Source organism: Chiloscyllium plagiosum, unplaced genomic scaffold, assembly GCF_037043375.1.
Source record: "Chiloscyllium plagiosum isolate Xiang-an unplaced genomic scaffold, Cpla_swu_hap1 HiC_scaffold_6, whole genome shotgun sequence".
In the NCBI taxonomy this organism is placed as follows: domain Eukaryota; kingdom Metazoa; phylum Chordata; class Chondrichthyes; order Orectolobiformes; family Hemiscylliidae; genus Chiloscyllium; species Chiloscyllium plagiosum.
Genome location: NW_028270144.1, coordinates 2,863,738 through 2,875,369, shown reverse-complemented (window position 1 = coordinate 2,875,369; position 11,632 = coordinate 2,863,738). Strand labels below are relative to the sequence as shown.

General features: G+C 44.1%; 1 protein-coding gene across 2 annotated transcripts in view; it reads left to right on the top strand.

Annotated features, from left to right (window-relative positions):
- The first annotated feature begins 488 nt into the window (after positions 1–488).
- Positions 489–11,632, top strand: part of LOC122550422 (matrix metalloproteinase-20-like) — an 85,813-nt gene continuing 74,669 nt past the window's right edge. The window contains exons 1-3 of one of the 2 annotated variants that reach the window (XM_043691131.2): positions 489–608; positions 746–984; positions 1,066–1,214. In XM_043691131.2, the coding sequence (XP_043547066.2) occupies positions 492–608; positions 746–984; positions 1,066–1,214 (505 nt within the window). In that variant the 5' untranslated portion in view covers positions 489–491. Of the gene's footprint in view, positions 652–745; positions 985–1,065; positions 1,215–11,632 lie in introns of both variants that reach the window. The other variant, XM_043691132.2, reaches the window with a different exon arrangement.

Sequence of the window (11,632 nt, the reverse complement as noted above, 5' to 3'; positions counted from 1 at the left end):
ATGGCTAGTGAACTGGACAAAACGTAGGGGTCAAACTTGGATTCTACCTCAGTTGTAATGTTTAGCTGCTCAATGATTCATTAGGAGAGAGTCTTTAAAGAACTCCTTGTTTTTTTGTATTCCTGGCATTCTCTGTTGCCATCTTGTTTGTACTATGACAAGGAGGGATTTTCCTAATGTTTCTTCAGCACTGCAATGTCAGCATATTTGTAATATATTAAACTTATTAAAACCACCTAATTGTGCCTGAACATATTTACAATTTACAATTCCCAACGAGGGAACATAGATTCAAGAATATGTTAGCCAATATTTTTAAATGAGGTACATAACCAATTATTCTTACATCATTTCCCTCTTAATTTAACTGTAAAATATTGGTGTAAGCTTTGTTAGACAAGAAATGAGTCATCAAGGTGTTAAACAATTAAATGTAGAAAGGTTTCCAGTCCCAGCAAGAAATGTTTTAGTTCATCAGAATAACTCTGAGGATGAAGTGCCTTTGCTTGACATTCAGTTTTTTATTTGTGAATCTTGTTACCTCTATGCCTATCTTTCCTCAAATTGAAGCAAAGGAAATGTTTCAAAATGACTTGAACTATGCACAGGTTTGTAATACTTAGCAATCCTTCACAGATTGTTGAAATGTTGGTAAGTTTGATGTTGTAATAATTTTGCCTTTTTATAAATGTGGAGAAGAAAGTCATGCAAGAGTCACTCTGATTTTATTTTTTCTTTTGAACAGAAATACATTAAACAGTTCTATACCTTTGGAGATGGTTCAGAAAATTTCATAGAAAGTAAGGACTTCCTATCAGGAAAGATTAAAGAACTGCAACAATTTTATGGACTGCAGGAAACAGGGGAACTGAACCGTGAAACCATAGAGATAATGAAAGCACCTCGATGTGGTTTTCCTGATCTCGCTCACTATCAACTCTATCCAGGGAGACCTCGTTGGAGGAAACCATTTGTCACATACAAGTAAGGAATTCATACAATGTATTTCTTTTTATTTTAGTTGAATATAAAATGATGATAAAACCATGTTTTTCCTTCCTAAAGTATAGTGAATTATCTACCTCAACTAAGCTACTTTGAAATAGAAGATGCCATTTGGAGGGCTGTGAATATTTGGCAAAAAGCAACCCCACTGAATTTTGTCAGAGTCCATAATTTTGAAGCTGATATCATGATTTCATTTGAAGGACGTGGTATGTTACCATTTTTAACCTTGTTGCTCATGAGCAAGGAACTAACTTCTGTTTATTTTTTATTAACTTCTTTAAATTCAATTCACAGTAACATAGGCTGTTTAGCAAAACCTAAATTGCACTTATTAAATCTATTGGAAAGTTGTGATAATTTAACAGTAAATGTTAATGTTATTCATCATAACCTCCTTCAGTGTTTAACACTGAATTTGAGTTCCTCGTATTTTTCGAGTAAACTAGCATCATTTTCAAAAGTAACAGTGTCATTTGAGAGGTTAGTTATGGAATCATTGGTGACAGAAGAGGCTGGTGCAACTATTTCAAACAAGGCGCAATATTTTCAATATTCATTGGGATGATCTTGTTGAAAACATAGTAATCTTGGTGTAAACTCTGATCTGCAGGAGTATGCCAGTAATACTCCCACTTGCCTGGGTGAATGCAGGTGAGACAACATTCAGGAAGATGGACACCATCCAGGAAAGAGCAGCTCCCACTTGATTGGCACCACATCCACAAACATCCACTCCCTCTGCCCCCAATGGTCAGTAGCAGCAGTGTGTACTGTCTATAAGATGCACTGCAGAATCTCACCAGAGATCCTTAGATGCCAACCCGTCCAGGCCGACCAGATATCCCTACCCAATCTAGTCCCACCTGCCAGCACCCGGCCCATACCCATCGAAATGCCCCTTCAATGTTGCAATTGTAGCACTCACTATCCTCCTGGAAATATATCACCGTTCCTTCATTGTCACTGGGTCAAAATCTGGAGTTCACTCCCTAAGGTCATTGTGGGTCTGCCTACAGCACATGCACTGCAGCAGTTCAAAAAGCCAGCTACTCCCACCTTCTCAAGGGGCAATGAGGGACGGGCAATATATGCTATGCCCAGCCAGAGATGCCCACATCCGATGAGTTAATAGAAAAAAATTGACTGACAGTAGCTATTTCTGAGAGACATAATCATTCCTGTTTAATCTATTCATGTTTTCCTAATTGCAGTGATGATGTGCACATTGACATTGCTTAATAACTTGAGTTATATGGTGTTGCTTATGTTATAATTCACAAAAATAATTTGTAAGTAGGAGAGTCTCTGCCTCAGGGTTGGCTAGGTCTTGAAGCTGTGACTGAGCCAACAGCATGGCCTTGTGTAGTCAGCTCAAAGACAGAGCTACCTGCAGGAGAGCGCTCCCTGGTTTCTCATCCACTGAGTACAGCCTCTGGAGCCCCAGGTCAGTGCTGATGCTTGTGTCCCAGAACCTGTGAAAACAATATTTGCTTTAATACTTAATTTTTGTGATAAAATTTGAGCTGCATTATTAAGATGCCAGCAATCGCATGACACCAGGTTATAGTCCAACAGGTCTTTTGAAATCACAAGCTTTTGGAGAACTGCTCCTTCATCAGAATAAGTCTTCACTGTAACCTGGAATCATGTGACTTCAGCCTTGTCCACCCCAACATTGGCACCTCTACATCAGCAATAAAATGCAGTAGTTATTAATTTTAGGATGGAATATTTTGTGAGTGCAGGGAAGGAAAACAATTACATTTTAAGATGTTCTCTGATGGCTTCATAGACAATTTTATATTTGTGATGATACAACCTAATGAACTGGAATTTGGAGCATCTAAGGAAAACAGATTAAAATTTTCACCTATTTTCTGCCTCCATTTCTTGCTTAAACTCTGGGTGGTGAAATCTTCCATTTTTATTGTTGCAAAAACTGTTCACAAGAAACTCTGCAGAAATTTGAATTGGGGTAAGAAAAATTGTGGATTTTAGCCATGAGGTTTAATTGCAATCTTCCTGAAGTTTCAGTGTAATCAGAAAGACGTCTGTGGGAAAGAGGATAGAGAGCCCTGATGTCAGATCTCCACCTAATTTTGTGCCCATCCTCTTTTCTGTTCCCATTTCTGTTGGATAGGGAAACTTTGCTCTCAGAAAGGCTTGGAACTAAATTTCCGGATGTTGGAACGTCATGTTGTGTTGTTTCTTGCTAATCTGTCTTGGGAGCAGCTATGACTGAATTCCAGTCAGTCAGACCTCCTGCACTAGGAGCATGAGGAGCTGGTTTCAAAGGTTGGAATTATAACCCACACTGAACATTTCACCTCAGGATAGAGATTTAATTTACATGTGGGGTCATGCAAGTTCCATTAAAGATTAAACAGAGGTGCTGAATCTCCAGGAATTTAAAGCCTCCATATCTTGCTGCTTGCTTTCCTGTTACTTCTCCAAGATTTTAAAAGATTTTGCACCTTTACTCTGAGGTTAAATGTTCAGTGAATTGTTTCTGCATGAAGCAAATCCAGCCATTGGAGCCAGTTCCTCATGCTATGGGGCTGACCGACTAGAATTTCATTGTTGCTTCCTCCCCTGTGACAGAGTCATGGGAAACTACACACACACAGCATGGCATCCCAAAATTTTGTAATATAGTTCCAGCCTTTCTGAAAGCAAACTTTATATCAATGATTTGGATGTGAATAAAGGAGATATGGTTAATAAGTTTGTAGGTGACACCAAAATTGGAGGCGTAGTGGACAGTGAAGAAGGTTACTTCAGAGTGCAATGGGATCTTGATCAGATGGGCCAATGGGCTGAGGAGTGGCAGATGGAGTTCAATTTAGATAAATGTGATGTGCTGCATTTTGGGAAGGCAAATCAGGGCAGGGCTTATACACTTAATGGTGTGTTACTGAACAAAGAGACCTTGGAGTGCAGGTTCATAATTCCTTGAAAGTGGAGTTGCAGGTAGATAGGATAGTGAAGAAGGTGTTTGGTATGCTTTCCTTTATTGGTCAAAGCACTGAGTATAGGAGTTGGGAGGTCATGTTGTGGCTGTACAGGACATTGGTTAGGCCATTTTTGGAATACTGCATTCAGTTCTGGTCTACAGGAAAAAAATGTTAAACTTAAAAGGGTTAAGAAAGGATTTACAAGGATGTTGCCAGTGTTGGATGGTTTGAGCTATATGGAGAGGCTGAACAGGCTGGGGCTGTTTTCTCTGGACTGTCGCCTGGGACTATTTTCCCTGGAAAGCCAAGGTCTTTTCCTGAGGGGAGGTGAGCCCAAAACTAGAGTGTACAGATTTAGAGTGACAGGGAAAAGATTTAAAAGGATGTGAGCGACAAGTTTTTCATGCAGAGGGTGGTATGTGTATGGAATAAGTTGCCAGAGGAATTGGTGGAAGCTGGTACAATTATAGCATTTAAAAGTCATTTGGATGGGTATTTGCAGAGGAAGGGTTTAGAGCGATATGGGCCAGATGGTGCTCAATTAATTCAGAACAATCTGGTTGGAAGGAATCAGCTGGTTCTCTTACCACGCTGTACATTGGGATGATTCTAAGACAAGTGAAGCTCCAGGCTGAAGTGGCAAAAAGGTCTATCTTTGTTGGACATGAGCTGAGGTGGAGCATATAGTCTCATGGAATAGTTGCAGCTCAGAAAAAAGGCATTCACCTTGTCATGTCAGTGCAGGTCCTCAGAAAGACCACTTTTCAGAGTGCCACGTATCCTGCTGCTGGAAAAGCACAGCAGGTCAGGCAGCATCCGAGGAGCAAGAAAATTGACATTTCGGGCAAAAGCCCTCCATCAAGATGTGCCACTGATCCTGCTCTAATTCCCAGTGTGTAACTTACCCTGCTGTAAGTCACAGAGTGCCACAAACGGTCCTGTCATCACCTCACTGTCCAAGCTGCTTACCTCTCAGGTAATGATCCAATATCCTTGTGAAAGTCTCACTCGCGCCTGCCAGAGTGTCAGAAAGAGCATTCCCAGTACCAAAGCTCCTTCCTCGTGTTGCCATTGTGTCTTTTGCCAATTAGCTTCAACCTCAATGGGACTGGAAGTTACCTGGGGACCCAGCCACCTTGACCCATGGGTGTTTGTAGGGATAGCCGCAAAGATAATGGATCGATTGGTGAACACCTTTAATATTTCTCTTATTCGGCAATGGTTTCTATAGTTTGAGGTTTACGTAGATCTAATCTTACAAGGTGAGAAAGGATGGAGACAGAAGTGGGGAACTACAAGACAGCTAGCTTGATGTCAGTCATCGTTGAATCTATCATCAAGCATGTCATTACTGGATATTTAAAAAAATCATTGTCTGATTGGCAAAAGTGAACAAGGATTTACAGAAATTAGACAAACCTGGGACTTTGAGGTAAAAACAAGGTCTGCAGATGCTGGAAACCAGAGTTTGATGCCTGACCTGCTGTGCTTTTCCAGCAGCACTCTAATCTAGACTCTGAGACTTTGAGTATGTTCCTAGCAGAGTGAACCAGTAGATAAGGTGATTTGGATTTTCAGAAGGCTTTTCGTAAAGTACTACACAGGAGAGATGGGACTGGAGATAATACACTGAAGTGAGGGTTGGTTAACAGGGAGAAAAGAGAAAGAGGAATCAATGGTTCTGAATGAGGGGTGTTATAATTTTTTGTAGTTTTCAGGTGGCACAAGACGTGTTGGAAATCTTTGTTGTGAGCAGGATGGCAAGATGCTTCAAGGAGATTTAAAAATAAAGTATGCCAAATGCTGGTCAGGTGAATTGGCCATGCTAAATTGCCCATTGTATTAGGTGCATTAGTCAGGGGTAAATGTAGGGGAGTGGGTCTGGGTGGGTTACTCTTCGGAGGGTCAGTGTGGACTTGTTAGGCACCCCGGTAACAATGTCCGACAATCTCTTCCATCAGGCAGAAGATACAGAATCCTGAACATATGCACCAGCAGGTTCAGGAACAGCTTTTTTCTGGCCGTTATTAGACCGATGAATGGACTCTCTAGCCTTGAATAATACTGATCTTGCTGATGTTGACCTTGTCTTGCGCACGCCCCTGTGGACGGTAATCTGTATACCTCTAAGGTTTTTCTCACCCAATGATCTGTATATCCTGCTTATCATGATCTGCCTGTACTGCTCTTAAACAAAGCTTTTCACTGTACTCAGGTACACGTGACAATCAATCAATCAATCATATAAGGCAGGGCAAGTGACTGAGGTATCAGTGAGAGAGCACATTGGGGCCAGTGATCATAATGCTATTAGTTTTAAACTAGTGAGGGAAAAGGAAAGAACTAATGTAAAAGTTAAATATCTAAATTAGAGCAAGGCCAAACAAACCATCAGATAGTGGGAAGCCTTCAGAAACGAAATGATGAGAGTTCAGAGACAATATATTCCTGTTAGGGTGAAAGGCAGGGCTGGTAGGTATAGGGAACGCTGGATGATGACAAAAATTGAGGTTTTGGTTAAGAAAAAGAAGGAAGCATATATCAGGTATAGACAGCAGAGATTGAGTGAATCCTTAGAGGAGGAGAAGGCTAGCAGGCGAATACTCAATAGTGAAATCATAAGGATAAAAAGGCAGCATGAGATAGCTTTGGCAAATAAGGTTAAGGAGAATCCAAAGCGATTCTGTAAATACATTATGGGCAAAAGAGTAAATAGGGACAGAATAGAGCTCATTAAAGATCAGCAATGCAGTCTATGTGTGGAACTGTAGGAGATAGGCAGGGTACTAAATGGGTATTTCAAGTCAGTATTTACTGTGGAGAAGGAAATGTAAACGAGAGACTTTGAAGAGTTAAACAATGATACCTTGAATAGTGTCCAGAGGAGGAGGTGCTGGATGTCTTAAAACACTCAAAGGTGGATACATCCCCAGGACCTGATCAAGTAGTATCCCAGAACTCTGTGGGAAGTTAGAGAAGTGATTGCTGGGCCCCTTCCTGAGATATTTGTATCATCGATAGTCACAGGTGAGGTGCTGGTAGACTGGAGGGTTGCTAATGTGGTGCCATTATTAAAGCAAGGTGGTAAGGAAAAGCCAGGGAGCTATAGACATGAGCCTGACCTTGGTGGTGGGCAAGTTGGTGGAGGGAATTCTGAGAAACAGGATTTACATGTACTTGGAAAGGCAAGGACTGATTATGGATAGTCAACATGGCTTTGTGCGTGGGAAATCATGTCTCACTATCTTAGAGTCAGAGAGATGTACAGCATGGAAACAGACCCTTCGGTCCAACCCATCCAGGTATCTCAACCCAATCTAGTCCCACCTGCCAGCACTTGGCCCATATCCCTCCAAACCCTTCCTATTCACAGCAAAGAGCGGCGCGAGCTGGGCGGAAGTGAAGTTGGAGCGCAGAGCTGGTTGGGAAGGTAAGTGATTGATATTTGAATGGCTGTGTTCTAGACCCCAGGCCCTCCAAAGTAGGGCCTCCCTCCCATCCTCCTCCTCTAACCTAACTTTAAAGTCCACAGGTAAGCTACTCAGTGTTCTTGTTTTGGAGACGAAGTGTAGAGTAATGGCAGCGCAGGCAGTGGAATGTTCCTCCAGCAGGATGTTTGAGGTAGGGTGATCACCGATGCTCCTGCCGACTTCACCTGCAGGAAGTGCAGTCAGCTCCTGCTCCTCACAGACCATGTTAGAGAACTGGAACTGGAGTTGGATGAACTGAGGATTATTTGAGAGGGTGATAGATAGAAGCTACAGGGACATAGTTACGCCAGAGAACAGAGGTAGCTGGGTAACAGTTAGAGGTGGGAAGGGGAGGAAGCAGGCAGTGCAGGGATCCCCTGTGGTCATTCCCCTCAACAATAAGTATACCGCTTTGGATACTGTTGGGGGGGACGGCCTAGCAGGGGTAAGCTGCAGTGACCGGGTCTCTGGCATGAGGTCCGGCTCTGAGGCTCAGAAGGGAAAGGGGGAGAGGAGGAGAGCGCTAGTTATAGGGGACTCTCTAGTTAGAGGGACAGACAGGTGGTTCTGTGGACATGGGCGAGACTCTCGGATGGTTTGTTGCCTCCGGGTGCCAGGGTCCGAGACGTCTCGGACCGTGTCTTCAGAATCCTTAAGGGGGAGGGTGTGCAGCCAGAACTCGTGGTGCACGTTGGCACCAACGACATAGGTAGGGAGAGGGGTGGGGAGGTCATTCAAGAGCTCAGGGAGTTAGGCTGGAAGCTAAAAGCTAGGACAGACAGAGTCGTCATCTCTGGGTTGTTGCCGGTGCCACGTGACAGTGAGGCAAGGAATAGGGAGAGAGTGCAGTTGAACACGTGGCTGCAAGGATGGTGTAGGAGGGAGGGCTTCAGGTATTTGGGCAATTGGGCTGCATTCTGGGGAAGGTGGGACCTGTACAAGCAGGACAGGTTGCACCTGAACCAGAAGGGCACCAATATCCTGGGAGGTAGATTAGATTTCTTTAGATTACTTACAGTGTGGAAACAGGCCCTTTGGCCCAACAAGTCCACACCGACCCGCCGAAGCGTAACCCACCCATTCCCCTACATTTGCCCCTTTACCTAACACTAGGGGCAATTTAGCATGGCCAATTCACCTAACCTGCACATCTTTGGACTGTGGGAGGAAACCGGAGCACCCAGAGAAAACCCATGCAGACACGGGGAGAACGTGCAAACTCCACACAGTCAGTCGCCTGAGTCGGGAATTGAACCCGGGTCTCTGGCGCTGTGAGGCAGCAGTGCTAACCACTGTGCCACCGTGCCGCCCACAAGAGGTTTGCTAGCACTCTTCGGGGGGATTTAAACTAATTTGGCAGGGGGATGGGATCCGGACTTGTAGTCCAGCAAGTAGGCTAGCTGTTTGTCAGGATGTCTAAGAATGTGGGGAGGCTGTGAAGAAGGTAGCACTGACAGGGACTACTTGCGGACACAGAGATGGGTTGAAGTGCGTATACTTCAACGCAAGGAGTATCAGAAATAAGGTCGGTGAACTTAAGGCGTGGATCGGTACCTGGGACTACGATGTTGTGGCCATCACGGAAACGTGGATAGAAGAGGGACAGGAATGGTTGTTGGAGGTTCCTGGTTACAGATGTTTCAGTAAGATTAGGGAGGGTGGGAAAAAAGGAGGGGGGGTGGCGTTGCTAATTAGAAATGGTATAACGGCTGCAGAAAGACAGTTCGAGGGGGATCTGCTTTTGGAGGTAGTATGGGCTGAAGTCAGAAATAGGAAAGGAGCAGTCACCTTGTTGGGTGTTTACTATAGGCCCCCCAATAGCAGCAGAGATGTGGAGAATCAGATTGGGAAACAGATTTTGGAAAGGTGCAGAAGCCACAGGGTAGTAGTCATGGGCGATTTCAACTTCCCAAATATTGATTGGAAGCTCTTTAGATCAAGTAGATTGGATGGGGCGGTGTTTGTGCAGTGTGTCCAGGAATCTTTTCTAACTCAGTATGTAGATTGTCCGACCAAAGGGGAGGCCATATCGGATTTAGTACTTGGTATCGAACCAGGACAAGTGATGGGCTTGTTAGTGGGTGAACATTTTGGTGATGGTGACCACAATTCTGTGACTTTCACCTTGGTTATGGAGAGAGATAGGTGTGTGCAACAGGGTAGGTTTTACAATTGGGGGAAGGGTAAATACGATGCTGTAAGACAGGATCTGAGGAGCATAAGTTGGGAGCATAGACTGTCAGGAAAGGATGTCGTGGAAATGTGGAACTTTTTCAAGGAACAGATACGACGTGTCCTTGATATGTATGTACCTGTCAGGCAGGAAAGAGATGGTCGTGTCAGGGAACCTTGGTTGACGAGGGAGGTTGAATGTCTTGTAAAGAGGAAGAAGGAGGCTTACATAAGGTTGAGGAAACAAGGTTCAGACAGATCGTTGGAGGGATACAGGATAGCCAGAAGGGAGCTGAAGAAAGGGATTAGGAGAGTTAAGAGAGGGCATGAAAAGTCTTTGGCGGATAGGATCAAGGATAACCCCAAGGCATTTTATGCGTATGTGAGAAACATGAGAATGACGAGAACGAGGGTAGGTCCGATCAAGGATAGTAGTGGGAGACTGTGTATTGAGTCGGAAGAGATAGGAGAGGTCTTGAATGAGTACTTTTCTTCAGTATTTACAAACGAGAGGGACCGTATTGTTGAAGAGGAGAGTGTGAAATGGACTGGTAAGCTAGAAGAGATACCTGTTAGGAAGGAAGATGTGTTGGACGTTTTGAACAACCTGAGGATAGACAAGTCCCCCAGGCCTGACGGGATATATCCTAGGATTATGTGGGAAGCAAGAGAGGAAATTGCAGAGCTGTTGGCAATGATCTTTTCATCTTCACTGTCAACGGGGTGGTACCAGAGGACTGGAGAGTGGCGAATGTTGTGCCCCGTTCAAAAAAGGGAATAGGGATAACCCCGGGAATTACAGGCCAGTTAGTCTTACTTCGGTGGTAGGCAAAGTAATGGAAAGGGTACTGATGGATAGGATTTATGAGTATCTGGAAAGACACTGCTTGATTAGGGAAAACCAGCAAGGATTTGTGAGGGGTAGGTCTTACCTTACAAGTCTTATTGAATTCTTTGAGGAGGTGACCAAGCATGTGGATGAGGGTAGAGCAGTGGATGTAGTGTACATGGATTTTAGTAAGGCATTTGATAAGGTTCCCCATGGTAGGCTTATGCGGAAAGTCAGGAGGCATGGGATATAGGGAAATTTGGCCAATTGGATAGAAAACTGGCTAACCGGTCGAAGTCAGAGAGTGGTGGTAGATGGTAAATATTCAGCCTGGAGCCCAGTTACAAGTGGAGTTCCGCAGGGATCAGTTCTGGGTCCTCTGCTGTTTGTAATTTTTATTAATGACTTGAAAGAGAGAGTCGAAGGGTGGGTCAGTAAATTTGCAGATGATACGAAGATTGGTGGAGTTGTGGATAGTGAGGAGGGCTGTTGTCAGCTGCAAAGGGACTTAGATATGATGCAGAGCTGGGCTAAGGAGTGGCAGATGGAGTTCAACCCTGTCAAGTGTGAGGTTGTCCATTTTGGAAGGACAAATAAGAATGCGGAATACAGAGTTAACGGTAGGGTTCTTAGTGAGGTGAAGGAACAGAGTGATCTTGGGATCTATGTTCATAGGTCTTTGAAAGTTGCCACTCAGGTGGATAGAGCTTGTAAGAAGGCCTATGGTGTATTAGCGTTCATTAGCAGAGGGATTGAATTCAAGAGTTGTGAAGTGACTTTGCAGCTGTACAGGACTTTGGTTAGGCCACATTTGGAGTACTGTGTGCAGTTCTGGTCGCCTCACTTTAGGAAAGATGTGGAAGCTTTGGAGAGGGTGCAGAGAAGATTTACCAGGATGTTGCCTGGAATGGAGAATAGATCGTACAAGGATAGGTTGAGAGTGCTAGGCCTTTTCTCAGTGGAACGGCGAAGGATGAGGGGTGACTTGATAGAGGTTTATAAGATGATCAGAGGAATAATAGAGTAGACAGTCAGAAACTTTTTCCCCGGGTACAACAGAGTGTTACAAGGGGACATAAATTTAAGGTGAAGGGTGGAAGGTATAGGGGGATGTCAGGGGTAGTTCTTTACCCAGAGAGTGGTGGGGGCATGGAATGCGCTGCCTGTGGGAGTGGCAGAGTCAGAATCATTGGTGACCT